Source organism: Eleutherodactylus coqui, chromosome 1 (genome assembly GCF_035609145.1).
Source record: "Eleutherodactylus coqui strain aEleCoq1 chromosome 1, aEleCoq1.hap1, whole genome shotgun sequence".
Taxonomy (NCBI): domain Eukaryota; kingdom Metazoa; phylum Chordata; class Amphibia; order Anura; family Eleutherodactylidae; genus Eleutherodactylus; species Eleutherodactylus coqui.
The window spans coordinates 98617637-98642898 of NC_089837.1; the positions used below are offsets into that span (position 1 = coordinate 98617637).

Here is a 25262-nt window from a genome sequence, read left to right on the forward strand (position 1 = left end):
AATGAGCACAGAAGCCGGAAGTGGAAGGAATGAAACCTCGCGAGATCTGCTCGTAGTCCCGGAAGCTCCACGTCAGTCAGAGGGAGAGAGAGACCAGGGGAACCGGAGACATGGTGAGTGCAGCTGGGGGGCTGTGTGCTGGAGATGGCAGGCTTGTAAGGGGGCGCTAATGCTTGTGGGAGCGAAGACGGGCACTGGTGACATCAGGCTGGGTCTGGCCCACCATTCATGGACACGTCAGAGTGCTGTACATGGTGCAGCTGTGCATGCTGGGACTTGCAGTTCCACCGCAGCTGACACCTAGTTATATAGACCTTTTCTACAGGGAGGACATTCTTCCTAATGTCACACTGGAGGGTTTATAGCGGACCTCCCATGTGGGCTCTCCGACCGCCAAATGTGCGCCATTTACAGTAATTTGGGTGAGGGGGTGAATTCTGCTTCCCAATCGGCACCAAATGTTGCGTTTTTTGCAGCGTCGCTCCGCTGGGGACCCTCTGCCCCGTGTGAACAGAGAATGGGCCCCTCGCTTTCAATGGGTTTGTTCACATTTCCATACGTTTGTGCGCACATTTGGGGTCGTGCAAAAGAACAAAAAAAACACACACTAGGGTCATTTCACTCCGGCTGCTTTTCACCGCCATTAGCGTAGCGTCCCGAGCACCGCGGTATAACGCCGCTCTTGATTTTAATGGGACCTCGCAGACATGCGCTCAAACGCAGTGTTTTTAACACCGTGATTTTTGGGCGCTGTCTGTTCAATTTTCGCGCTTTTTAATGCACCTTCCAAAAACTCTGCTCAAAATCACGGTAGAAAAAAAGCCGCAGTTTTGAGTGTTTCTGAACGAATGTATGAGAGCGGCTTAAAGGGCCCCATGGCAGTCAGTGGGACGGGTGCGCAAATGTGCACAATACGCTAGAAGATTCACGAAACGCGGCTGAATTCTGCTGGGAAAAGAAGACATCTGGGACCAATTAGTCATTTCAGTCGGTGTTTGTTTGCCGCGCGCAAATGAACTTGTCCTGTGGGGGCAAAGGGTGCAGCGATGCATACGTAAAAAAGCATCGTTCGTTCCGCAAAAATGCAGCGCTCATGTTCGTGCGAGCCCCGCCTCAGAGTGTAACCGATGCCTGTACCTGGGAACATTTGCGTAACACACGGGCATCGGGTGCCGGCAGCTCACTATTCTGGCCCCTGATAGGGCATATGGGCAGGGATGGCTGCATGTGACCACCTTTTATTTCCATACAACCAGGCAGTCCCTTTAAACCCTTCCCTGCCCCCCTCCATATTTGTACAGAGCTGGTGCTGGCTGTCAAAGGGCTCATGTCCACAGGCGGGTTTGGATTCCAGGATCCGCGTGGATGATCCGGAGTTCAGGCAGCCCATAGACAATTCAAGGGCGCCCACAGCTTAATTAAACCATGCGGGTTTGTTTTCCTTCTGGTCCGGAAAACAAATTGCAGCGTGCCACGGGGACGGCTTCCATTGAAGTCATTGGAGGTCGTCCGATCTGCGGCACACCCTGGACTGTCACTCCAGGTGTGCTGCGGGTCCCGCGGGAAATTTACCCAACCCGCCTGTGGACATGAGGCCTTAGGCCGGCTTCAGCCCCATTGAAAACATAGGGAGTACATCACTGACTTCTGCCACAGCTGTGACAGCTATGGGAGAGGATTCCTTCATCCCCGCGGGGATGAGGGAATCCTCTGTCACAGCTGTGGCAGAGGTTCGTGATGTTATCCCATTGTTTTTAATGTGGCTACTGCCCAATTAAAAGCAGTGGATTGCAGGCAACCCCTGCAGTGATGATTTTCAAGGAAGGGCTAGAAATATAAGCCCTTCCCTGAAAAATCATCCCTAGCTATTAAAAAAAAATAAAAATTAACTCACCTAGACGAGCCGTCCGTCTGTCCGTCGTCTTCTGGAGGCCAGAGATTGAAAAATCCCCGCTTCCTGGAAGCGCTGCCTCTGATTGGCTGACCACTGTGACCAATCAGAGGCAGCGCCCGGCCATCATTGAATTCATTGATGAAGGAATCCCTGCCTTAGCTATCACAGCTGAGTCAGGGGAGCGCAATGTACTCCCTATGCTTTCAATGGGGCCAGCGCTGCTGCCGCCTGCCGAATTGAAGACAATGGGCAATAGCACAGATTTTTTTCTTAGCGCTGCGAGTGTGCAGTGAAGGCATCGCCAATGAGAATGAAACCATTGAAAATCATTGGTTTCATAATCATGCGTTTTCACGCCCTCTCGCATCAGAAGAAGCCCATCGCCAGTGTGAAGCCGGCCTTAGGGTACTTCTACACGGGACTACCTTGTGCGCTCACACAGCAGCAATAGTCGTTCCGTGGATAATGTAGCAGTGTTTTATGCTAATAAGATGAAGTTTCAGTCATTCTCGCATCTATTATTTTCAGCCTCTGCGACTTGACATCAAGAGGAAGCTGACTGCTCGGTCCGACCGGGTCAAGAGCGTCGACCTGCACCCTACCGAGCCATGGATGCTGGCCAGTCTGTACAATGGCAGCGTGTGTGTATGGAACCACGAGACGCAGGTAATGGGAGAATATGTGGTAATATATAGGTACAGCGGGACATCCACACTTTCCTGGCCATAAAACTTGTTTTTGTTCCTTCAGACCCTGGTGAAAACTTTTGAAGTTTGTGATCTGCCAGTCAGAGCAGCCAAGTTTGTGGCAAGGAAGAACTGGGTCGTCACCGGAGCAGTAAGTATGAACAGACATGGCTTAGTTATGGTGGGTTTTTTCAACATAAGACTTTATGACATGCCAATCACTTTAGGAATAATAAGGGCTCTTGTAAGGTTTCCTCATTCCCATTGAGAGGTCACCTTTTCAGTATACACATAAACGGGGTTTTCCCCTATGCCTGAGCCCACGTCCCTCCGGACAGGGACCTCCCAGATGTGTACAAAGGTGGGGACACCCTTCACTCCTAATATTACCTCCCACAGAAAGTTTGTGTAATAAACTTTCTTTGTGAAGCCACGTCCGTATGTGAAGGAGTAGTTGTAAGCTGCCTTCACCCTTGACTTTTTGCTTTCACTAGGCTCTGTTTTTGTTACTGCGACTTCAGTTCTGACGTGACAAATAGAGATGAGTGAGCGTACTCGGAAAAGCACTACTCGCTCGAGTAATTTGCTTTATCCGAGTATCGCTGTGCTCGTCCCTGAAGATTCGGGTGCCGCTGCGGCTGACAGGTGAGTCGCAGTGGGGAGCAGGGGAGAGCGGGCGGGAGAGAGGGAGAGAAAGATCTCCCCTCCGTTCCTCCCCGCTCTCCCCTGCAGCTCCCCGCTCCGTGCCGGCACCCGAATCTTCAGGGACGAGCAGAGCGATACTCGGATAAAGCAAATTGCTCGAGCGAGTAGTGCTTTTCCGAGTACGCTCGCTCATCCCTAGTGACAAACTATCTACACGAATCGTCCTAAATTTCCGGTTTAGAGCTGAAACTAAAACCTCTGTTCAGAAGGAAATTTGGGAAAGTTTGTTCATTGCAACTATTTTGGTTGCAGCTTTCATTCTTCAAAGCGCCTCTGAATGTTGTTCTCCTGCACTATCTTAGATCAATCTCCTATTTCTTGGAGCAGCGGTTCTTACTAGCCAGGTAATCCTGTAGGCAGTTGTGTTGATTATGCAGTCATTGATCTGATGATCTGTCTTCTCAGGATGACATGCAGATCAGAGTGTTCAACTACAATACATTGGAGAGAGTTCACATGTTCGAGGCTCACTCTGACTACATCCGCTGCATCGCCGTCCACCCCACTCAGCCTTTCATACTGACCAGCAGTGGTAAGACTTTAGGCTTGTTAGCTGAAACTTATCTGTCTTATAGGATTTTGTGTGTGTATATATAGCTGGGAGAGTAAATCACTTAATATACGTTCATTAGCAGTATTACTTCTGCTACAAACTTAATGAAAAGCAATTACAAGGAGATGAAATTCGCTGCAGGTGCCCATAGAGTCTGTAAACAACCTCAAGAAAGCTTTTTATGGTGATTTACAGGGTGTCCACAGAAAAAGGCCCTTTTAACACACAACGATTATCGCTCAAAAGTCATTTTTTGAGTGATAATCTTTGTGTGTGTATGTGTGCCCATCGTGCACTTTTCATCCATCGCTGAGTTCAGCTCAGCTTAAAACCCATCGGGACTGATGAGAGGGACCTCCTCAGGCTGCGCTCATAACATTCTTTCAGCAGCTGTCCCACTAGAGAACAATAGTGATGTATTTAAAGAACAGACCACCTGCTGTTCTCTAAATACATGCAAATGAAGCTTGTTAGCTGCTAATGGGCTAATTAGCCCATTAGTACCTAATGCAAAGTGATTGCTCAAAGCTGTCAGTTTCTGACGAATTTTGAGCGTTCATCTATGTATGTGAATGCACCTTTAGGGTGCGTTCACATGAACGTATATCGGCTCGGTTTTCACGCCGAGCCGATATACGTTGTCCTCGAGTGCAGAGGGGGGAGGATGGAAAAGCCAGAAGCAGGAACTGAGGCTCCCGCCCCCTCTCTGCCTCCTCTCCGCCCCTCTGCACTATTTGCAATGAGAGGAGGCAGGACGGGGGCGGGGCTAAGGTCCGAGAATTAGCCCCGCCCCGTCCAGCCTCTCCCCATTGCAAATAGTGCAGAGGGGCGGAGAGGAGGCAGAGAGGGGGGCGGGAGCACAGTTCCTGGCCCTGGCTCTTCCATCCTCCCCCCTCTGCATACGAGGACAACGTATATCGGCTCGGCGTGGAAACCGAGCCGATATACGTTCATGTGAACGCACCCTCACAGAAGGGAAGCAAATTACAAACAAATAAACAAGTTCTGACTGTAAAGGATAAAGACTAATGTAGGTCTTGAAACAAAAAATAAGCTTCATTATCTTACAGAAAATGATCAAAACGACCGCCGTCAGTAGCCACACAAAGATGTACACGGTTGAGCGTGGCGGAATGGAGGGCAGGTAACATTTCTGGGGTTGCCGCTTAAATTTGTCTCTCCAGTTCGCCAACATTATGAGGTGCTGCTGGGTATCCATCCTACACAGCTGCTTTAAGGTGAACCCATAATAAGAAATCCGGATGGGTCAAGTCTGGGGAACGTGGTTGTCCAATCCAGCGGGTTCCAAACTGAGCTGCAAGCTACTGATGCAATCTCTCAGGGACTGAGGTGAAGCACCATCTTAGGCTACTTTCACACGGCCGAGAAACTCGTGTGAGATTTGTGCATTGTGAGATGCACCCCATTCTTTTGAATGTGGTACTGGAAAGAATCGTGGCATGTCCTTGGGACGCATCGCCTATTGATTTCAATGGAACCTTTAACTTATTGCATGGCTCTCGCATGCTGTGCAATGGGAGGTTTTCCATTGAAATCAATGGAAAACCCTTCCGATTCTCTATCGCTCGTGAAAGCCAATGCAATGTCGTTTTGCCTGAAAATCAACTTGCATCTGTGAATAAGTCAGTTGTCAACGAGTGTGATATTGGGCTGAGTTTCTCGGCCTGATATCGCACTCGCCGTGTGTAGGTAGCTTTCCTGGTACTAAACCCATTGACATCGAGCCAGTAGCAAGACATTAAGCCATTCCTGTACCATTGTGTTTACAATACTCAGATATTGGTCACCATTCAGGGGGATGTAAATGAAAAGGGGAGAAGCTGCTGCTGACATCGAATTCCACACCAGACGTTTAGTGCAAAACTGGCATCGTGTGTTGGAATAGGATTCATCCAGATTTGTGTTATGGTTTGCATCTTGGCCTGATGTTAGAAAAATGTACCTATTGCTACTGATTTACCGTGCGGATTGTCGCTGCACGCTTTATTTGATTAATTTTATTTCCCCGATTGCAATAATTCAGTTGATGGTGTTTTTTAATTGCCACCATAGAACTGCTACATTTTTATGCAAAATTGTCTTAAATTGATTTCTTTTGTTTAGTTTAGTGCTGGAACAAGCATTTTCCACACGTACCCCCGTGCAATGCTGGAAAGATCTCTTTTGCCCTGGATAGGTATTTCTGTGGACGCCCTGTATAGTTTGCTTAGGCTACTGTAAAAAAAAAAAAAAAACTCATGTCAGTTGATGAGGGGAAAATAGTGAAAGAGAATTTGGTTTTCCAGTTTTTTTTCCCCTCTGTATTAGGAATAGCCAACAATAGCGCTCTTATAGCATGACCCGTGGACCTCCGTACTGGGGTACTCTGTATTCAGAATGATCCGCATTGTGAAATGTATACACTGATATCCAGTAGGAGCCACAGGCTGTGACTGGAGATCCTAGTTATTCAGTTGGCCCAAAACATGCAAAGCCTGAGCCTACGGTTTACTTAAAGGGGGTTTTGTGGCTAAAATCCTCTTTTCCTGTTTATAATGCAGTGCCTGCACTTCGTATTTAGAGTTGACCTCTCCGACTTTCACATGCACGGTTCTGCTGCTTCCCTGCTAGTCATGTGACCACCCACAGTCCGATAAAAGGTGCGTCTCTCCAGCCTCCCAGAACACGGCCAGATGCCATCCGTCTGGTTCACAGCCCATGCGCTGGGCTACGGATATAGCCAAGACTGATAAACCAGAGGGGAGTTGTTTAGGTCACACAATGCTGTGATGCGCCAACTACCAAGGACGTGTTCAGCACTGTGATGTAGGGCACAGTTGGTCATTGCCAATGACAACCAATCGTCTTTAGGGACACCTCGGTCATGTGACTGGCAGGGAAGCAGCAGAATGGCGCATCTAAACACCAGAGAGTTCAGCTCTGGGTAAGAAGTGTAGATGTTACATTGTATACAACAGAAAAGAGCTCTAACCCCTCTAATTTGCATGCTGGAGTGCAAGGGGTATATCCGGGCACTGGTCATCCTTATAGACCTACATAGAAAAAAGTAAAGACTAGTATTCCTTGGAGAGCGTACAAACGTATATGATAATTTCAGGTGGAGGAGATGGCGGTGTAGTGAGGTACATGGCATATCGGATGAGCAGCGTAGGTGTGCTGAGGTTCACAAATAATTGCACTGCTCCTCCATAAGAGGCCTGTTGAGTGCTCGAATACCATATGATACATGCTAAACCCAATGTTACATCTGGTACCTTTCAGATGACATGCTCATTAAGTTATGGGACTGGGATAAGAAGTGGTCCTGTTCCCAGGTGTTCGAAGGCCACACACATTACGTCATGCAGATCGTCATCAACCCCAAGGATAACAACCAGTTTGCAAGTGCCTCTCTAGACCGCACCATTAAGGTAGCGTATAACATGTTCCTGTATTGAACAAGCCAGATGAATTGTCAGCTTTATGTATTTCTGTATTCACTCCGCTAATCTTTCTGCTGTGCAGGTTTGGCAGCTCGGATCCTCCTCCCCCAATTTCACACTGGAGGGGCATGAGAAAGGGGTCAACTGCATCGATTATTACAGCGGAGGTGACAAACCTTACCTGATCTCCGGAGCTGATGACAGACTCGTCAAGATTTGGGACTACCAGGTTAGTTAAACTAATATCCTAGCAGGAGGGACTTTAGATAATGCAAGATCCATGAGATCATATGAAGACCTTTTATTGTATTTTCCCTAATTTAGAACAAAACTTGTGTGCAGACCCTGGAGGGTCATGCTCAGAATGTCTCCTGCGTCAGCTTCCACCCTGAGCTTCCCATTATAATCACTGGTTCAGAAGATGGTAAGTGTGTGCCGAAGAACGTACTTGTCATTATCCGGTTGGTTTATGATATTTACAAAGCTGATCCACATGCTGCAGACTTTTTACATGCAGTGCGCATATCGTAGTCTGCAGCATGTCAATTTCTGCTGCAAAACTTAACGGGTTTTTTACGCAAATGCTATTGATGCCGTTTCCACAGAATAAGTCTTCAATAGTTGATCAGATCCGGTCAGTATTTTACATCAATATTTTGGAGCCAACAACAGGAATAGATCTTGAACAGGCACTAACTTTTTCAGACCGCTTCTACTCATATACTAACATGTTAGTCTCATCCTTTCTGTAATATACTTGCATTAAAAATTGTGTTGCTTTACCCCAGTAAATCACATTTGAAGTGGCTGCTACTAGGGGTCTCCCTTCCAGCTTTCCTGCAATCCACTGTTCCATTGGGTACAAAGGCTTTGTAGTAACAAGGACACAGACATTTCCATAGCAACAGGATGAGGGGCCATCTTCACATGCACTCAGAGGTTATAGGCTGACAGATCTGCAGACACTGTGATAATGATCTCCATAGTGTCTCCCTCTCCTGCTGTTACAGCGGATGTGTGCACACATTACACATATTATAGTGTGTTTACTAGTCATTTGGTCAGAATGTCTCTGTAAATGCCTGATCTTCTTGAGAGAGCAGAGGGGTGGGCATTAAGATATGGTCTCCCTGTTGATTGGACTAGAGACAGTGCAATGCAGAATGGGAGGTAAGAGCAAGGAAGTCAGGTCATGAGCTACCGGCAGAGTGCTAGACCTGCTACAGTGAAGCCCCCCCCCCCCCCCCCCCCCTCCTAAAAATCAGAACATACAGACAAGCAACAGGATGCAAATAGCTGCAAATGGGAGGAGAACCTGGTGTAATTTAGAAAACTTGTTGAAAACTCAGGTACACTTACATTGCATTTCGCCTGTGCTTTTACTACTTTTCTTTGTGTGCACTTCTGATTTCACTGAAATATACTGACCAGATCTGTCATGTGTGAAATAATGCCTAAAGATGTTTTTTACACTCCTTATAACCTTCTTCATCCTCTAGGTACTGTGAGGATATGGCATTCCAGCACCTACCGTCTGGAGAGCACCCTGAACTATGGCATGGAGCGAGTCTGGTGCGTGTCTGGTCTCCGTGGCTCCAATAATGTGGCTCTAGGATACGATGAGGGCAGCATCATTGTCAAGGTGAGGTCTGCTGTTTGTGCAAATAATTATGGCAAGCTATTTTTCTCTCTGGTAGTGTTCTTACAGTCGTCTGTTAAGGTTTTTTGAATTTTTGGCATCTTCACCGTCCACAAGTCGGTATGACATTTTATGCTTTCACAAAACCATACAGTTCTGTACAATCTATAGGAATTATTAGAAAAGAGCCAGGTAAGAAACCAATGACTTTCCACAACTGGAAATAAGGAAGATGGAACAACGCCTCTGCAGTGCCACCTATTGGAGGGCAGCATTCCTACAAATCAATGTCCGACCCTTTATACGGGTCTGTAGAGATATGATTGGGAATTTGAAAACCAAGCAGAATCCATACATATACAGCTGTTTTGTGGTTTTGCCACCTTATCAGTGTGCAGTAGGATCCTGGCTTAGCTAGTCAGAGGTCTATGATGTGGGGTGGGAGGGTATCCTCTCTCCTTAAGAAGAGCACCTAGAGGGGGAGTGAGGAGGTAAGTCTCCTCACTGACCTTCTAGGTGCTCTCCTTAAGGAGCGATGATACCCCTCCCGACTCTTTTTCACAACTATCAGAGATGCAATGGAGAGGGCAGCACTAAAGCATGTACTCGCCTGCATTGAATCTGCAAAAGAGGGCACGGGAGACTCGGCTATCCTGTGGACATATCTTGTTTAGCACAGATGGAGATACTCCCTTAAAGCAAATGTTTTTACATTTATTTACTTTCTGAAAAGTCATTATGACATGTCAGGGTTGTGTTTGTGGGGGTCCTTGAACTGAGAAGTCTACCGATCAGCAGAACTAAGGGGCCTAAAGTGTATAGGATTTTTTTTTTAGATCTCTATGAATAGAAGTCCCATCATGCTTAATAGAACTGTGTAGTTTAATTACACTTCTTTTTTTTATTTTTTTTTTTTTATACCGATGACCATATATAGTCAGTTATGATGCATTTCCAAAGTTGCTAAAGGTGTATAAACTATTCTTTGAATTTACTCTCCTGCCTTCTATAGCAGTGTCTATCACATCATTTCTTTTTATACCTGTAGTTGGGTCGTGAAGAGCCAGCAATGTCCATGGATGCAAATGGAAAAATAATCTGGGCCAAGCACTCTGAAGTGCAGCAGGCTAACCTGAAAGCCATGGGAGAAACCGAGATTAAAGATGGAGAGAGGCTTCCGCTAGCTGTGAAGGACATGGGCAGCTGTGAAATATATCCCCAGACTATTCAGCACAACCCTAATGGAAGGTATGACTATGGGTGTAGAACTTACAACAGAAGTGTGGACTATGGCTGTGGGGTGTGTAGTGGAAGTTAATATGACTGTGGAGGGTACAATAGGCAGCCTGTACAGCTGCAGTTAGGGTCATTTTTATACCAGTTTCCCACTTATTATTTTTTTCAACTCTCAATACCATTCCAGGTTTGTAGTTGTGTGTGGAGATGGAGAATACATCATTTACACTGCCATGGCCCTGAGAAACAAGAGCTTTGGATCTGCGCAGGAATTTGTGTGGGCTCATGACTCCTCTGAGTAAGTCTTAATTTTTATTGCAGTAATGCATAGATGTGATGTATAGTTTTAACCTAAATATCTAGTAGTATAATTGGCAGACTGTAGGTATTCATTCCCTTCTACTTCATGTGATTTTTTTTTTTCCCCCTTCTAATCAGATCTCCTTTCTTACTTATAGATATGCTATCCGTGAAAGCAGCAGTGTAGTGAAGATTTTCAAAAACTTCAAGGAGAAGAAGAGCTTCAAGCCAGATTTTGGTGCAGAAGGTTAGTTTTCTCGTATCTTGTATCTATGAAGAACATTTGGTGTATATCTTTAACATGTGTATGTATAAGACACAGAGCCTTGATGCAAAATAGGGACGGGCAACTTATTTCTTGCAAGAGTCTTCTGGAATGTGCTTAAAGGGAATGTATCATGTACTCAGTTTTTAGTTTCAGTAATTAGAATATAGGGCTGCATTTTAGTGTAGCTGATTTGTTGAGGATTTTCCACAATGAATCCTCTAATTCCACGGCTCCTCAAGAAAGTTAAAATGGAGGGTGTCCCACTGATCCTCAACACACCAGACTAGCCACGTTGTCCTTGGTACACTGCTCACGTGTCACTACTGGTCGTCACATTCTGGTCCTTCCACTTATAATGGATCTACTGCGGCAGGGCTCAGCTTTTCACTCACATTTATGTATGTTACATTTGACAGTGTTTAATCCGCAGTCTTGAAAGTGCGAGGGATTGCGAACCCTGTTGTCTGGGCTATGCTCAGGGCCAGAAACCACCTTCCCTGTCGGATCTACCATATGGTGTTAAAGTTCTTCAGATGGTGGGAGCAGCATCATCTTCCCTGTGTATGTTTCAGTTCCCAGAATCGTTTCCTTCCTCGATTGAGGCGTGGGTATGTGCTTGAGCCACAGTTCCTTAAATGGTCAAAACTCTGCGCTATCAGTCCTTTTCCAACGCCCCATGGCTTCCAAATCTGCAGTGCGTACATTTCTTCAGGGAGTGGCACACACTGCCCCTCCTTGCCATTCGGATTCTTTTGTTCCTCATCCCTAATGGTCCTCATTGAGGTCTGGCGGCCCAAAAGTTCACAATCACCCGCTGGATCATGTCGGTGATCACGGAGGCCTACCATTCCAAAGGCAGTACTCTGCCCCTTCGGGTCACGGCTCACTCTATGCGCGTGGTGGGTGCTTCCTGGGCATTGGCTCATAAGGCTTCTGCTTTTTAGATTTGCAAGGCCGCGACCTGGTCTTTCTTTCAAACGTTTATGAAGTAGCATCTTCTGACGCTGTACCCTGACCAGTATTTTGGGCCCCACCCTAGGGCTTGCTTTTGAACATCCCAGGGTTTTCGCTGTATCCCCAAATAACACAGCTAAGCCAACAGGATTTTTTTGTATCAGTAAAATCAATTTTTCGGAAATTCATTCAGGCGCACAGCACCCACCCGTTTGTTTTGGTGGAATCCGCTGTTTTTCTGTTTTAAGCTTCCCTCATAACTACTTCGTTTAATTCCATGTTTTATTCGATTTGTATGTTCAGTTAAAATCGTCCATAGGTTGAAAAAAATTTGAGATTTTAATTTTTGCCAAAATCGATGACCCTGCGTGTGAATGCACCTTTAAAGTGAACCCGTCTGAAAACAAAATATGATAGAGGGGGTGAGTAGGTTTATATGGTTTGGAACAAGATTTCTGAGTAAAAACCGGAGTAAATCTGGGCAGTGAGTCCTGATCCACCCACACAGGATGGTGAAGTGACAGAAGAAGTAAATCTAGGTGCTACACTTAACCCTATCTGTTGTGAAGGGTTTTCCCGATCCTTGATGATGTACAATATAAATAAACAATTTATTAGGCATTGTATGAAAAAATTACTTGATATTGCTTTATAAAATGGCACGTTCTCATTTCAGGCATCTATGGAGGGTTTCTGCTCGGTGTGCGGTCTGTTAACGGTTTGGCTTTCTATGACTGGGAGAACACAGAACTTATCCGAAGGATAGAAATTCAGCCTAAACATGTGAGTTTTTATTGGGGCAGATTTACTTAGATTGGTGTTTTTATACATGAGTCTGAGTAAAAACTGTCCGGGGGTGAAGTGCGCTAAATGGAGTTTCTGGTAAATTATTGCAAATGTGATGGACTGGCTCAGTAATGCCAAGCCTTATCCACTTTTTTAAAGAATGCAGTAAGGCCACTGCAAAATCAGAGTTCCAGACAAGTAGCCATGCACCCAAAATGTGCAACCTTTTAACGCCAGTCTTCTGGTGTAAGCTGATCATAAATCTTCCCTATTGCATTGGGACTTGCAGCATCCTTTTTTCCTTACCCCTTCTTATTGTTCGGCAGATCTTCTGGTCTGACTCTGGAGAGCTGGTGTGCATCGCTACAGAAGAATCTTTCTTTATCCTAAAATACCTCTCCGATAAAGTGGCCACTGCTCAGGAGACTCATGAAGGAGTGTCTGAAGATGGCATCGAGGATGCTTTTGAGGTAAGCAGAGTTTTTATAAATTTGTCACACAGTAATGTGGCCTAGAGCAAAACAACTGGTAACTACCTGACTATATAGCTCTAGGTGCCAGTTAGATGGTCATTGCTCCAGATCAGGCAGACAAACTTTGACATTTCTGAGTTCATTAAGATTTATAATTTTTCCCATTTACAAACCAGTATATGTTTGCTGCTAATAATGCTGTAATCATCTGATTTTCTTCTCAGGTGCTTGGTGAAATTCAGGAGATAGTGAAAACCGGTCTCTGGGTTGGGGACTGTTTCATTTACACCAGCACAGTGAACAGACTCAACTATTATGTAGGTGGAGAGATTGTTACCATTGCGCATTTGGACAGGTGAGTGATAAAAAATGTTCGTTTGTCCAACAGCTATGTAAATGGAAAAATGGCATAATATCTCTGCAGCGCCACCTATTGGAAGGTAGCGTTCCTTGCAAGTCAGTGTCAGGTTTTGTTTTTTTTAACGAGCCTTATAACAATGACTGAGAATTGTAAGCCAAAGCCAGAATAACTATGCACAGAGAGCTGTTTTGGGGTGATTGCCCTTCATCAGTGTGCAGTAGGTTTTTGGCCTATAGACGTGGGTGAGGAAGGGTATTATTTCACCTTAAGGTGCTCTCCTTAAACTGTCTTTGCATGGTTATTCTGGCTTTGGCTTACAATTCCCAGTCATTGTTATAAGGCTTGTTTAAAAAATGCTGCCTTCCAATAGGTGGCGCTATAGAGGTGGTGTTGCATCTTCCCCAGAGGGGCATGGATGGCCCTACAAGTCTCTTCACACACCTTCCAACAGCTAGCTTATTGTGTATGGTCAGCATTAGATCCATCTTCCATCTCTAAGTGAAGTAATAACAAATCTGAATGGTTGATAATTGAGCAAGTTGGTTGATAATTCAGTCTTCCAGATGTGTAGTGCCGGCTCTGACTTATCTGTGCCCACCGTCTTGCATTGTTCTCCTTTCTAGAACCATGTACTTGCTGGGGTACATACCTAAAGATAACCGCCTGTACCTGGGGGACAAAGAACTGAACATTGTCAGTTACTCCCTGCTGGTGTCTGTTCTGGAGTATCAGACTGCTGTGATGAGGAGAGACTTCAGCATGGCAGACAAAGTGATCCCGACCATCCCTAAGGAGCAGAGGACACGTGTTGCCCACTTTCTAGAGAAGCAAGTAAGGAAATAACATGCAGTCTCTTGTATGTGATTGTGTCTGGACATTCTGAGAAGGACGTGTGAGGTTATGTTGTTCCTTCTCTCATTGTGCCTTTAGGGCTTCAAGCAACAAGCGCTGGCTGTGTCTACGGATCCTGAGCATCGCTTTGAGCTGGCATTGCAGCTGGGAGAACTCAAAATCGCGTATCAGCTGGCAGTAGAAGCGGAGGTAAAGTGCTTTTTTGAAGCTGCCGTGACATGTTCTTCACTTATGTTCTATTGATTTCTATGCGGCTCCATCACATCTGTACTACATTATCTTCCCTTTTTATATAAGATTCTCACATTACAGCAAAGTGTAATTAACATGAACCATTTCGGTTTTGAAAAACGGTAAACTTTTAGATGGGCTATCTTGTGTGCTGTCGGCGGTGTTGGTTGCAGGCGGATGCATACTTTATATGCCACTTATTCACATATAAGAGCCATGTAGTATATTGTTTATGATTAATATTCTCAGTCAGAGCCATTGTTAGCAACTCTTAGCTCTGCTTCATAGAGGATGCCCCCTCTCCATGATGTCAGTGTGTCCTAGTTTGACCTATTGGCATAACCCACTTTAATAGGGTTGTCCAGGATGGCTGCTTTCTCTTAAGAATTATCACTACACCTGCCCACAGTGTGTAGTATTGCAGTTTGTCTCCTTTCACTTCGAAGGAGCTGAGCAGCAATACCAGACACAACCCATGGACAGTGGTGGTGCTAATTTTTGGAGAAAACTGACGTGTTTCTGGTCCTTAACAACCCCTTTTTTTTTCCCCACTTTTTTTTTGAACAGTACAAAAATAAATCCAAACCCAGCCCTAACCCAATAAGGTACACCACTTATTCAAATAGGAAATGGAGAGCACACGTTCAAGTTCTACAAGCCATTCCTTGTGGAGAGCACCTAGTAGGCATTAGACTTTAAAATGCCACGCAATGTTCTGGGAAATTTGATATGCAAATGGGAGATGGCACAATGCCTCAACTGAGCCACCTATTAGATGGCAGCTATCCTTGAAGTCAGTGTGCGACCTTTTAACAGGTTTTGTAACATGACTGGGAATATTAGCCCAAACCAGAGTCCTCTCCAGAAGAAAAAGATAACCATGTACAGACAGGCTGTTCCTGGGGTCTTTTTCCCTCATCAGTGTTCAGCAAGTTTGTGGCTGGGTGGGTGACAGGCCAATGACATGAGTCCGGATGGGTAGTTTCTCCTTGGGGATACCGCTTAATGTAGAGGTACTGTGCCATCTCCATTTCCACAACAAATTTCCCACAGGAGCATTGCATGGACTTTCAGGCTCCTCACACCTAACTGGGTGCCCTCCATAAGGAAACATCATACCTATATCACAAAATAAGCCCACCGAATATTGAGATTATAACATTCTGGACACATTGGTGACCATCATTGTGCAGTTTCGTACCCTGAAAGCAACTGAGTAAAAGTGGTAGGACCCTACTTGTAGTTAAATTGGGTGAGGCAATACTAGACCGATCAAACCAGTTATACTAGAGGTCTTCAGATTTCTTCCCTGCTTCCCTATTCACATTTCCTTGCTAATAAGCCAATTAATCTTGTCAGTATATTCCCGTTATGTAGGGGGAATTCAGGTATATATGTTTGAGCAATGAGATTTCTGGACATATATAGCATTTTTTTGCCGCCTCCAGTTTTATAGGTTCTGAGGATGGTAAATCTTTGATGCATCCCAGAATACATATACCACTTTTCTCTGAAAATAAGACCTACCTCGATAATAAACCCTACCTGGATTTTCTGGGGGGGGGGGGGGTTGAAATAGATGTCCTCACACAAAAATAAGCCCTAGCTACACTAGGTGATAAAACCCCAAAAATACTTGCCTCACAGCCGGCGTCTGTGTCCCCTGTGACTATCTCCCATGCGCTGCGGCAGGCTGCTGTGTAATCCGGTCTGCTGTCGGAGGATTCTCTCTCTGGTAAACGGGGCTTTAATTCCCCCGGCTTCAGCAAGTAAGCGCTGTGATCGAATCGAGCGCCAGCCATTCAGTGAGATACTGATAGGGTCTATCTATAATGCCACTGAGCTCTCTACCTCTTCTCATTTCTACCACGGGGTTATGCCTTAGTCATTTTTCCCACCTGGTTCATCAGCAGATTCTTTATTATACTGTATGTGGCAGTTGTAGATGGCTATAGACCTGGTTACATGGCCGTCCAAACTCTGCATGTAATTTTGCAGATTAGGTTCTCAATTAGTCATACTATTCAATACACATCTGATACCCTTGAATTTCCAGCTACAACCACTTTCACTTTTAAGCTTTTTTCTGTTCTTGCATTCTGTCAAATTAGATGTCCATAGTACTGGCGCACATATTTAGATGCTAGCCTCTTCTGTGGGATAGATATTTTCAGTACATTGGACAGATCATGGCATAAGAACAAACACCTGCTTGATAGAACTAGATTGTAGCTCTGCGTTGCAGATAATACTAATAATTTCCTTTTACTAATCTATTTTGTAGTCTGAACAGAAGTGGAAGCAGTTGGCGGAATTGGCCATCAGCAAATGCCAGTTTGGTCTAGCCCAGGAGTGTCTGCACAATGCTCAGGACTATGGAGGTCTTCTGCTCTTAGCTACGTCTTCAGGAAATGCCTCCATGGTGAACAAGCTTGCAGAGGGGGCTGAGAGAGATGGGAAGAACAATGTAGCTTTCTTAAGCTACTTTTTATTGGGGAAGTAAGTGCTTGAAGAAAATATCGGTCCTTATTAGCTCTTCTTTCTTGGTTTAACCCTTTATCGACTGCCGATATGCCTTTTTACGGCCCGCGTCGGCGGTCTATGTATGAAGAGAGATTGAACGGCGATCTAGCTCCATAGATCGCAGCGGCCTGTTTCTTACGACCAACACCCAGTGGCAACAGCTCCCATCCGCCGCGCGGCTGATCGCAGCTGTCAACCATTTAAATGCCGCTGTCAATTTTGACAATGGCATTTAAATCCTCTGAACGATGTTCAGGGGTCCCGTACGGCCCCTCACCATGAGATGTCAGGGAGCCATGCGGGTGTCATTGCAGCCCGGGGGTCTTCTGAAAGTTTGGTATCGTAGTTATCGTACTGCCCCATAGAATAAAGTTATGTCATTTTTGTTGCAGTTTGTGCGCCATAAAAAATAAGACGCACTGAAAGATGGTGGAATGTTGGCTTTTTTTTTTCATTTTTCAGTACATTATATGATACTTTAAATAGCACCATTGAAAAATACAACTTGTCCCACAAATAACAAGCCCTCATGCAGCAACATCGATGGATAAACTAAAGGAGTTAGGATTTTTATTAAAAGAAAGGAGGAAAAAACGAAAATGGAAAAACGAAAAAAAAAAATCATTGTCACTAAGGGGTTAAAGGGGTTGTCCCGCGCCGAAACGTTTGTTTTTTAAATTCAATAGGCCCCCCGTTCGGCGCAAGACAAACCCAAGGGATGGGTTAAAAAAAAAAAGATTTAGTACTTACCCGAATCCCCGCGCTGCGGCGACTTCTTACGTACCTTACCAAGATGGCCGCCGGGATCTTTACCCACGATGCACCGCGGGTCTTCTCCCATGGTGCACCGTGGGCTCTGTGCGGTCCATTGCCGATTCCAGCCTCCTGATTGGCTGGAATCGGCACACGTGACGGGGCGGAGCTACGAGGACCAGCTCTCTGGCACGAGCGTCCCCATTCACCAGGGAGAAGACCGGACTGCGCAAGCGCGTCTAATCGGGCGATTAGACGCTGAAATTAGACGGCACCATGGCGACGGGGACGCTAGCAACGGAGCAGGTAAGTGGAATAACTTCTGTATGGCTCATAATTAATGCACAATGTACATTACAAAGTGCATTAATATGGCCATACGGAAGTGTGTAACCCCACTTGCTATCGCGGGACAACCCCTTTAACGTCTTGTGTTGCAGAACTTTGTTTCCATTTAAATAGGTTGTCACAATCATTAATTTACTTTTCCTTTCAGGATGGACACTTGCCTGGAGCTGCTTATTTCCACTGGTCGTCTGCCTGAAGCAGCTTTCTTGGCACGAACATACCTTCCGAGCCAAGTATCCAGGTAATTGTCCTGACTTTTTTTTTTAAAATTGTTGTGGGCTTTTGATCAGACACTTTTTTTTTTTTTCCATTGTTTGTATCCAGGATCTCACTTTAGGCTTCATGTCCACGGCACGCATGGATTTTTCATGCAGATTTCCGCAGTGGATGCACTACGAGTCATCATTAAATTGATTGTTTTTTTTTTTTTGTTTTTTTTATTGCTTGAGGGAGATCGCGGATTGCAGCTTTTTTTTTTTCCTTTTCTTCCTGTGCTGCTGTACTGCGGATCATCTGTGCGGAAAAAATCCACAACCCCACTTCCCAGTTTTTCCCCCACCTCCCAAATTGATTTTACCCTTCAAATCTGCAGTGAATCCGCAAATGTATTCGCGCATGCACTGCGGATCGTAAGCTCCCATAGAGATGATCCACGGTAAAATGGAGCACGCTGCATCCGCAAATTAAAGAACAAATCCACAGGTGTTAAGCCTGTGGGTGGCTTGATTTGTGGATCTCACGTGGGGGTGGCACTCGCAGATTCCACAAATCAAATCCGCCCATGAACATTGGGCCTTACTGTATGAGGATTCCGTATACAATTGTCACTTTTCAGATGTGATTGTTTTGACGTGAACCTGTTTTCAGGGTGGTGAAGCTGTGGAAGGAGAGTCTATCCAAAGTTAACCAAAAGGCTGCAGATTCCTTGGCTGACCCCACAGAGTATGAGAATTTGTTTCCTGGCTTAAAAGAAGCCTTTATGGGAGAGCAGTTTATGAAGCAGAAGGACAGTGCGCTCCGCCCAGGCAGCCAGTATCGCCACGTTACTGTAAGTATTGTACCGCTCCTGCCATTTATATGAAGCTTGGTTACGCAGCTTGCCTACCTTTTTAAATGGAGGCTAATGAAGTAAAGGTCAAAAATATTTTCCCTTTCTGCAGCCAAATGAAGAGAGAAATGTCTTGGAAGAAGCAAAGGGATTTGAATCCCCTGAAGATGTCAGTGCAGAAGTAAGTTCTGTAATCAAACCTATAAATTCCCACAATAATTGCCTCAACCTATCAAGCTTGTTAAATGTTAAAGGGGTGGTCTCGCGAAATCAAGTGGGGGTATACACTTCTGTATGGCCATATTAATGCACTTTGTAATATACATCGTGCATTAAATATGAGCCATACAGAAGTTATTCACTTACCTGCTCCGTTGCTAGCGTCCCTGTCGCCATGGTTCCGTCTAATTTCGGTGTCTTCTTGCCTTTTTAGACGCGCTTGCGCAGATCCGTCTTCTCCCTTCTTCTCCCTTCGGCTCCGCTCGGCAGCATCGGCATTTTGGCTCCGCCCCCTTGTACGCATCATCGCGTAGCTCCGCCCCGTCACGTGCCGATTCCAGCCTCCTGATTGGCTGGAATCGGCACGTGACGGGGGCGGAGCTACGCGATGATGCGTACAAGGGGGCGGAGCCAAAATGCCGATGCTGCCGAGCGGAGCCGAAGGGAGAAGAAGGGAGAAGACGGATCTGCGCAAGCGCGTCTAAAAAGGCAAGAAGACACCGAAATTAGACGGAACCATGGCGACGGGGACGCTAGCAACGGAGCAGGTAAGTGAATAACTTCTGTATGGCTCATATTTAATGCACGATGTATATTACAAAGTGCATTAATATGGCCATACAGAAGTGTATGACCCCACTTGCTGCCGCGAGACAACCCCTTTAACTATATAGCGTTGAGCGAACCAAACTCGTGGAACCTGGTTTCGGGTTGGACTTTCAGTTTGGTGCAAACCCGTATCTCAAGTGGTTCTTGCTTAAACATTCTAAAAGAAGGTAGTTGTAGCTGGCCAATGTGGCTCAGTGGTTCACATTTCCTTTGTAGCGCTGGGGTGCTAAGCTCAAATGTAACCAGGGACAACATCTACATAGTTTGTATGTTCTCTTGTGTTTCTTCATAATTCCTTTTTTTATATAGCGCATACATTTATTAGAATGGAAAAACAACATGGGGAGAACACAAAAGCTTCATCCAGATGTCCTTTGTTAGGTTTGAATCTAGAATCCATTGGTGCTAACCACTAAGCCACTTTGGAGGAGGACCGCTACCATGTTATACACTACTTTTAGGCTGGGTTCACACAGGGCGGATTTGTTGCGGTTTTGTTGCGTTTATTCCGTTGCGGTTTTGCCGCAGAAGAACTGCTTCTGCGGCAAAACCGCTTCAAAAGGTTATTTTTGTCTTGCGTTTTTTTCCTGCAGCGCTTTACTTTTGCAGTGTATTTTGGTGCGGATTTTGCTGCGTCCATAGAGGTCTATGGACAAAAAAGCGCTGTGGAAAAGTCAAAAGAATGGACATGCTGCGTCTTGAAAAAACGCGCCGCAGTTGCATTTCCGCACTGCAGCAGTGCGGAAAAAATCCGCACTGTGAGAACAGCTTTTTGCCCAAACACATTTGTACTGCATTGCACTGCAAACGCAGCGGTTTTGCTGGAGTGCGAATATGAAACGGCAAAACAGCAGCTAATCTGCCCTGTGTGAACCCAGCCTTAGGGTTTTGGCATATATATATATATATATATATATATATATATATATATATATATATATATATATATATATATATATATATATATATATATATATATATATATATATATATATATATATATATATATATAAAACCATTACACTTTGCACAAATGATACTTATTGAAGAGCAGTAAATAAAAAGGCCAATGACTATGAATCACTTCCTCGCTCTATATTGCTGTAGATCTGGGGTGTAATACAAATATACCTAAGAAATGGCAAAATAGAAGATAACGCAACTCTAGGATTTAGTGCCCAGATATATTAATTCTGCCTTAAAGCCAGCAGGCAGAAACTGCTCACGAAGGCTTACAGCCTACAAGGGAAGGAGGCAGTAGGTGAGGGGAGACTCTTCTCATATGGTATAGTATAGTGTCAGCAGGGTTATTCTAGGCATCCCTTACTGAATAGATAGGTTTTCAGGTTGGTTTTGATGGTGAAGGAAAGTCTGACTGTTTTGGGGCAGTGAATTCAGAGTATAGGGGATGCACAGAACAAATCTTGGAGACCACTGTGTGAGGAGCAGAGATGAGATGTATGGAGGAACAGGTTATTGACGGCCTTGTAGGACACTGGTAGTGTTTTTTTTAACTGAGTTTTCTAGACGGTGGGCAGCCAGTGAAGGGATTGGCGGGAAGAGGGGTGATGTGGTTAGAATTAGATTAACCATGCAGCAGAGTTGAGTTGTGGATTGGAGAGATGCAAGAGTGCTGGATGGGAGGCCACAGAGGAGGATGTTGAAGGAGATGGTGCATGTCCACATTATCATTTTGATTGGCTCCAGGTTAATGAAATCTGATGCAAAAAATGGTTTTGAGTTGGTGGTGACAGGAGGCAGAAAAGGTCACGGATGTGAAGCCTGAAAAACAGGGTGGAATAAATGGATACCCCTGGACTTGTAAGACTGAGGAAAGTATGGAGTGTATCGGGTGTGCAAGCCTCTGTCTAATCTTCACATTTCAGACCTTTTATACATATGAGGGCCAATGTCATAAGTAGCCAACTATATGTAGAAATGTGTTGAAGGTCATTGCAGTACTCAAAAACATGGCGCGCATACAAACTGCAGATATTGTCTTGCTTGGGTAATAACTGTTGGCTGCACCGTCAGCTAATGGAGTGCGCTAAGAACAATTACAGTGTTTTTGTACCTTATTTACTTGCTGTAGGAAGAGGAAAAGGAAAGAGAAGTAACCCCTCCACCAGCATCACCTGTACCTGCAGTGCTTACACAGAAGTCACCCAGCCCTGTCCCAGAGCCAGTCCAGACCGTCTCCAAGAGCGCAGAAGAGAAGGTAAGAGGTTGGCGCTGCTGGTTATGGCAGCCTGGGTTGTGTTGCTGGACCACAAGGTGCATTTTAAGAATTTAATTGGTTGAGATATCTTTTTTTCCCCCAGTCGTCTCCACGACAGCACCAATGAGATTGCCTCCTCCTGGTAGGACAGGAACATACTGAGAGGTTAAAAGCTCCCCCCCTTCCCCACTTTCCTCAGTGTCTTCCTGTCCTGCCAGGAGGCAGGATCTATGAGAGGAGCTGGTGGAGAAGCCAGCGAAAGCATACAGGCGGATCGGAAGGCAGTGGCTCACCCTGTCATCCCTTCGCAGCCAGACGACTCCCGGGACGCCACATCAGGGTGGTAACCCCCGGGCCAGGTTCCTCCCGCGGCGGCCCATAGGGGGTTCAAAGCGGGAGCCTCAGTCCCCCTCGTCCTCCGGCAGAAATTACAGCGCGGCGCTCCAGGAAGCCCTTTGACGGCAGGGGGCGGGGCGCCGCATCTCACGTCCAGCGCGATGACGTCATCGCGTCTGCACTAGGAGCGGAGGGGGCGGGGCTTAGCGCAGGAGCGCGAAAATTCAAATAGGAACCTGAGAGAAGCCAGAACACCAGCATCACAGGTCGCAGGGTGTCTGCAGCACTGGTATAAAGATGAGTGCTCCAGCCCCAGAGACAGCTGAAACCTCAGCCTCAGCGGCCGTAAGTAGCCAGTGCGGCAAAAATACAATGCAAATATCCAGTATGTTGTGTATGGAAAAATTGCATGTTTACCCGCAAAAATGCTTTGTTTGTCAGGGGGATAAAAAAGACATCCCCCCCAGAACAAAACTGCGAAAGTGCGTGGAATGCGGGACGAGACTGCCAGCCACGTATCAGAGGCCTCTATGCAAGGCATGCGTGGCTAGGCTAGTCAGAGAGGAATCGGGGGGATTCCTGGATGACGTTAGAAAGCTGGTGAAGGAAGAGGTTCAATCAGCTCTAACGTCACTGCCGGCACCGCCAGCAAAACGCCAAAGAAAGGCATATGTTCCCGAGGAGTCTTCTGATTCCGAGAACTTCATCGGATCAGAGCAAGAGGAGCAGGCGGCCGAAGAGTCCTCAGAGGAGGAGGACTACAGGAAATATTTGTTCCATCAAGATGAATTGACGGAACTAATTAAATCAGTTAGGGCTACGTTAAAAATAGAACAGCCCAGAGAGGATTATGGCGGAGGTAGCCGCCCACCTGAGAGAAAAATCGATCCTAGTAGTACCCTACCTGGACGATATTCTATTAATAGCAGAGTCCAAAAAACTCCTAACCAAACGTTAGGAGAGCAGTCCTAACCTACATAGATACAACGAGCCACTGGAGGCGGGATGACAACCTGTTCGTCCAGTTCAGTGGCCCAAATAAGGGTAGCAAAGCAGCGAAAAGTTCCATAGCCAGGTGGATCCGCCTGGCCATCATAGAATCCTATAAAGCCCTCGGGAAGGAGATCCCGTTAGCGCTTAAAGCCCATTCCACAAGGGCAGTAGCGTCCTCATGGGCCGAACACAGTTCAGCCTCGGTCGAGCAAATTTGCAAGGCCGCAGTCTGGAAAAAACCCCACACGTTTACTAAACACTATAGGGTAAAAGTGCAGCAGGACGAGGACATGGCCTTCGGCCGCAAAGTCCTCTCGGCAGCAATCCCACCCTAATAAACTTTAGTTGGTACGTCTCATTGGTGCTGTCGTGGAGACGACTGGGGGAAAAAGTGGATTATACCCACCTGATAATCAGGTTTCCAGTAGTCTCCACGACAGCACCCGTACCTTTCCCGCCCTAGAAAAATAAAATAATAAATTTAAAATTAAAAAACCCCGGTTAGGGGAAAAAATTTAAGTTTAGCTCCTGCCCCGGCAATTCGTTAGAATCCACTGAGGAAAGTGGGGAAGGGGGGGAGCTTTTAACCTCTCAGTATGTTCCTGTCCTACCAGGAGGAGGCAATCTCATTGGTGCTGTCGTGGAGACTACTGGAAACCTGATTATCAGGTGGGTATAATCCACTTTTTTTTTTCTTGTTTCTCCTAGGCTTTCCTGGACTTAGAAGATGATTTGGACAACATGGAGTTAGATGACATCGATACAACAGACATAAACTTAGACGATGAGCTCTCTGACTAAACTCTCCACCAGGATTTTTATTTAAGTGACCAAACCGGTTTTTCTATTTTTGTTTTTTGGCCAAACTGCACATGAAGCATGCTGGTCGCACAGATCCAGCGCCTAGACGTAACCCATCTCTAGAAGCAGGGCCTTCCTTGTACATTTCCTTATCATTAGTTCTTCTCTCTACTCTGTTTTGTCTAAACAAAGGCCTTTGATTTTTATGCAATGACAGAATAAAGGTTGTTGCAAACTTGTCTTCTATTTATTCTCTTTCACTGGTCATTAAAATCTGTCCATTATATTCCCGAATTCTTAATTTGATCACTTGATTGTGACAGGCCAATCATTGTTCATGAGACGTCTAAAAGAGGACATCAATTAGATTGTAATGAGAAGGAAATTACTGCTAGAATAAAAATGGCTGGGAATATAATGACCTGAGAGAATTGGAGTGACCCATTGTAAGATTATACCTAGAGCCTCAGAAGCCTTTAACCTGTTGATGTTTCGGGAGCGTACATGTACCCCTCCCAGCGTTGGGGTTTTTATGGAGTGGCTGAGCTGTTATGTGCGCAATGAATGGCACATGACTGCTCACTGCCTCTTCTGGGTTCAGTGCGGCGGGCACTGGGTCTGCAACGCTGGACAGGGAATCACTTGGATAGGTGAGCATTCAGTTTTGCTTCCTTTATAAGCCCTTTAAAAAAATGTATATCCTGTAAGACCCCTTTAATTATATGAAGGTGTTGAAACATAAACAATGTGCTTTGGTTATGATGTTCGTTTGCTTCATTGACTATGGCAGTGCCCTGCATTAAGGGAGAAAGTGAAAATTCCTACTCGGCAATAGCCATATTTCATTCACAACAGTAAGCTGTTGCTATTTCACTATGATCCAGCTTTATCCTGCCAAAGCAGGAAGTCGATGTGCCTTGTAGCTAAAAAGGCCATTATGAATTAATAGATATATTGGGCCTATATCTAAAAGTTACATAGTAACATGTAAGACCGAAAAAAGACACATGTCCATCCAGTTCAGCCTATTAAC

General features: G+C 45.5%; 1 protein-coding gene across 1 annotated transcript; it reads left to right on the forward strand.

Annotated features, from left to right (window-relative positions):
• Window positions 1–24468, forward strand: COPB2 (COPI coat complex subunit beta 2). Its single transcript, XM_066598193.1, has 22 exons — window positions 1–113; window positions 2423–2560; window positions 2645–2731; window positions 3691–3817; window positions 7121–7269; window positions 7364–7510; window positions 7606–7705; window positions 8781–8923; window positions 9969–10168; window positions 10344–10454; window positions 10615–10703; window positions 12355–12461; window positions 12791–12934; window positions 13162–13292; window positions 13922–14129; window positions 14229–14339; window positions 16666–16880; window positions 18154–18246; window positions 18873–19053; window positions 19166–19234; window positions 21974–22099; window positions 24137–24468. Exons 1-22 carry the CDS (start codon window positions 111–113, stop codon window positions 24227–24229), a joined length of 2772 nt encoding a protein of 923 aa, XP_066454290.1. The 5' UTR covers window positions 1–110; the 3' UTR covers window positions 24230–24468.
• The last annotated feature ends 794 nt before the right edge of the window (window positions 24469–25262 follow it).

What these genes read in the sequence shown, in the direction of transcription:
- COPB2 (XM_066598193.1), top strand. An exon ending in TGGGCTCATGACTCCTCTGA is followed by an intron (nt 10,455 to 10,614) that starts GTAAGTCTTAAT and finishes TCTTACTTATAG; the next exon opens with ATATGCTATCCGTGAAAGCA. An exon ending in AGCTGGCAGTAGAAGCGGAG is followed by an intron (nt 14,340 to 16,665) that starts GTAAAGTGCTTT and finishes TCTATTTTGTAG; the next exon opens with TCTGAACAGAAGTGGAAGCA.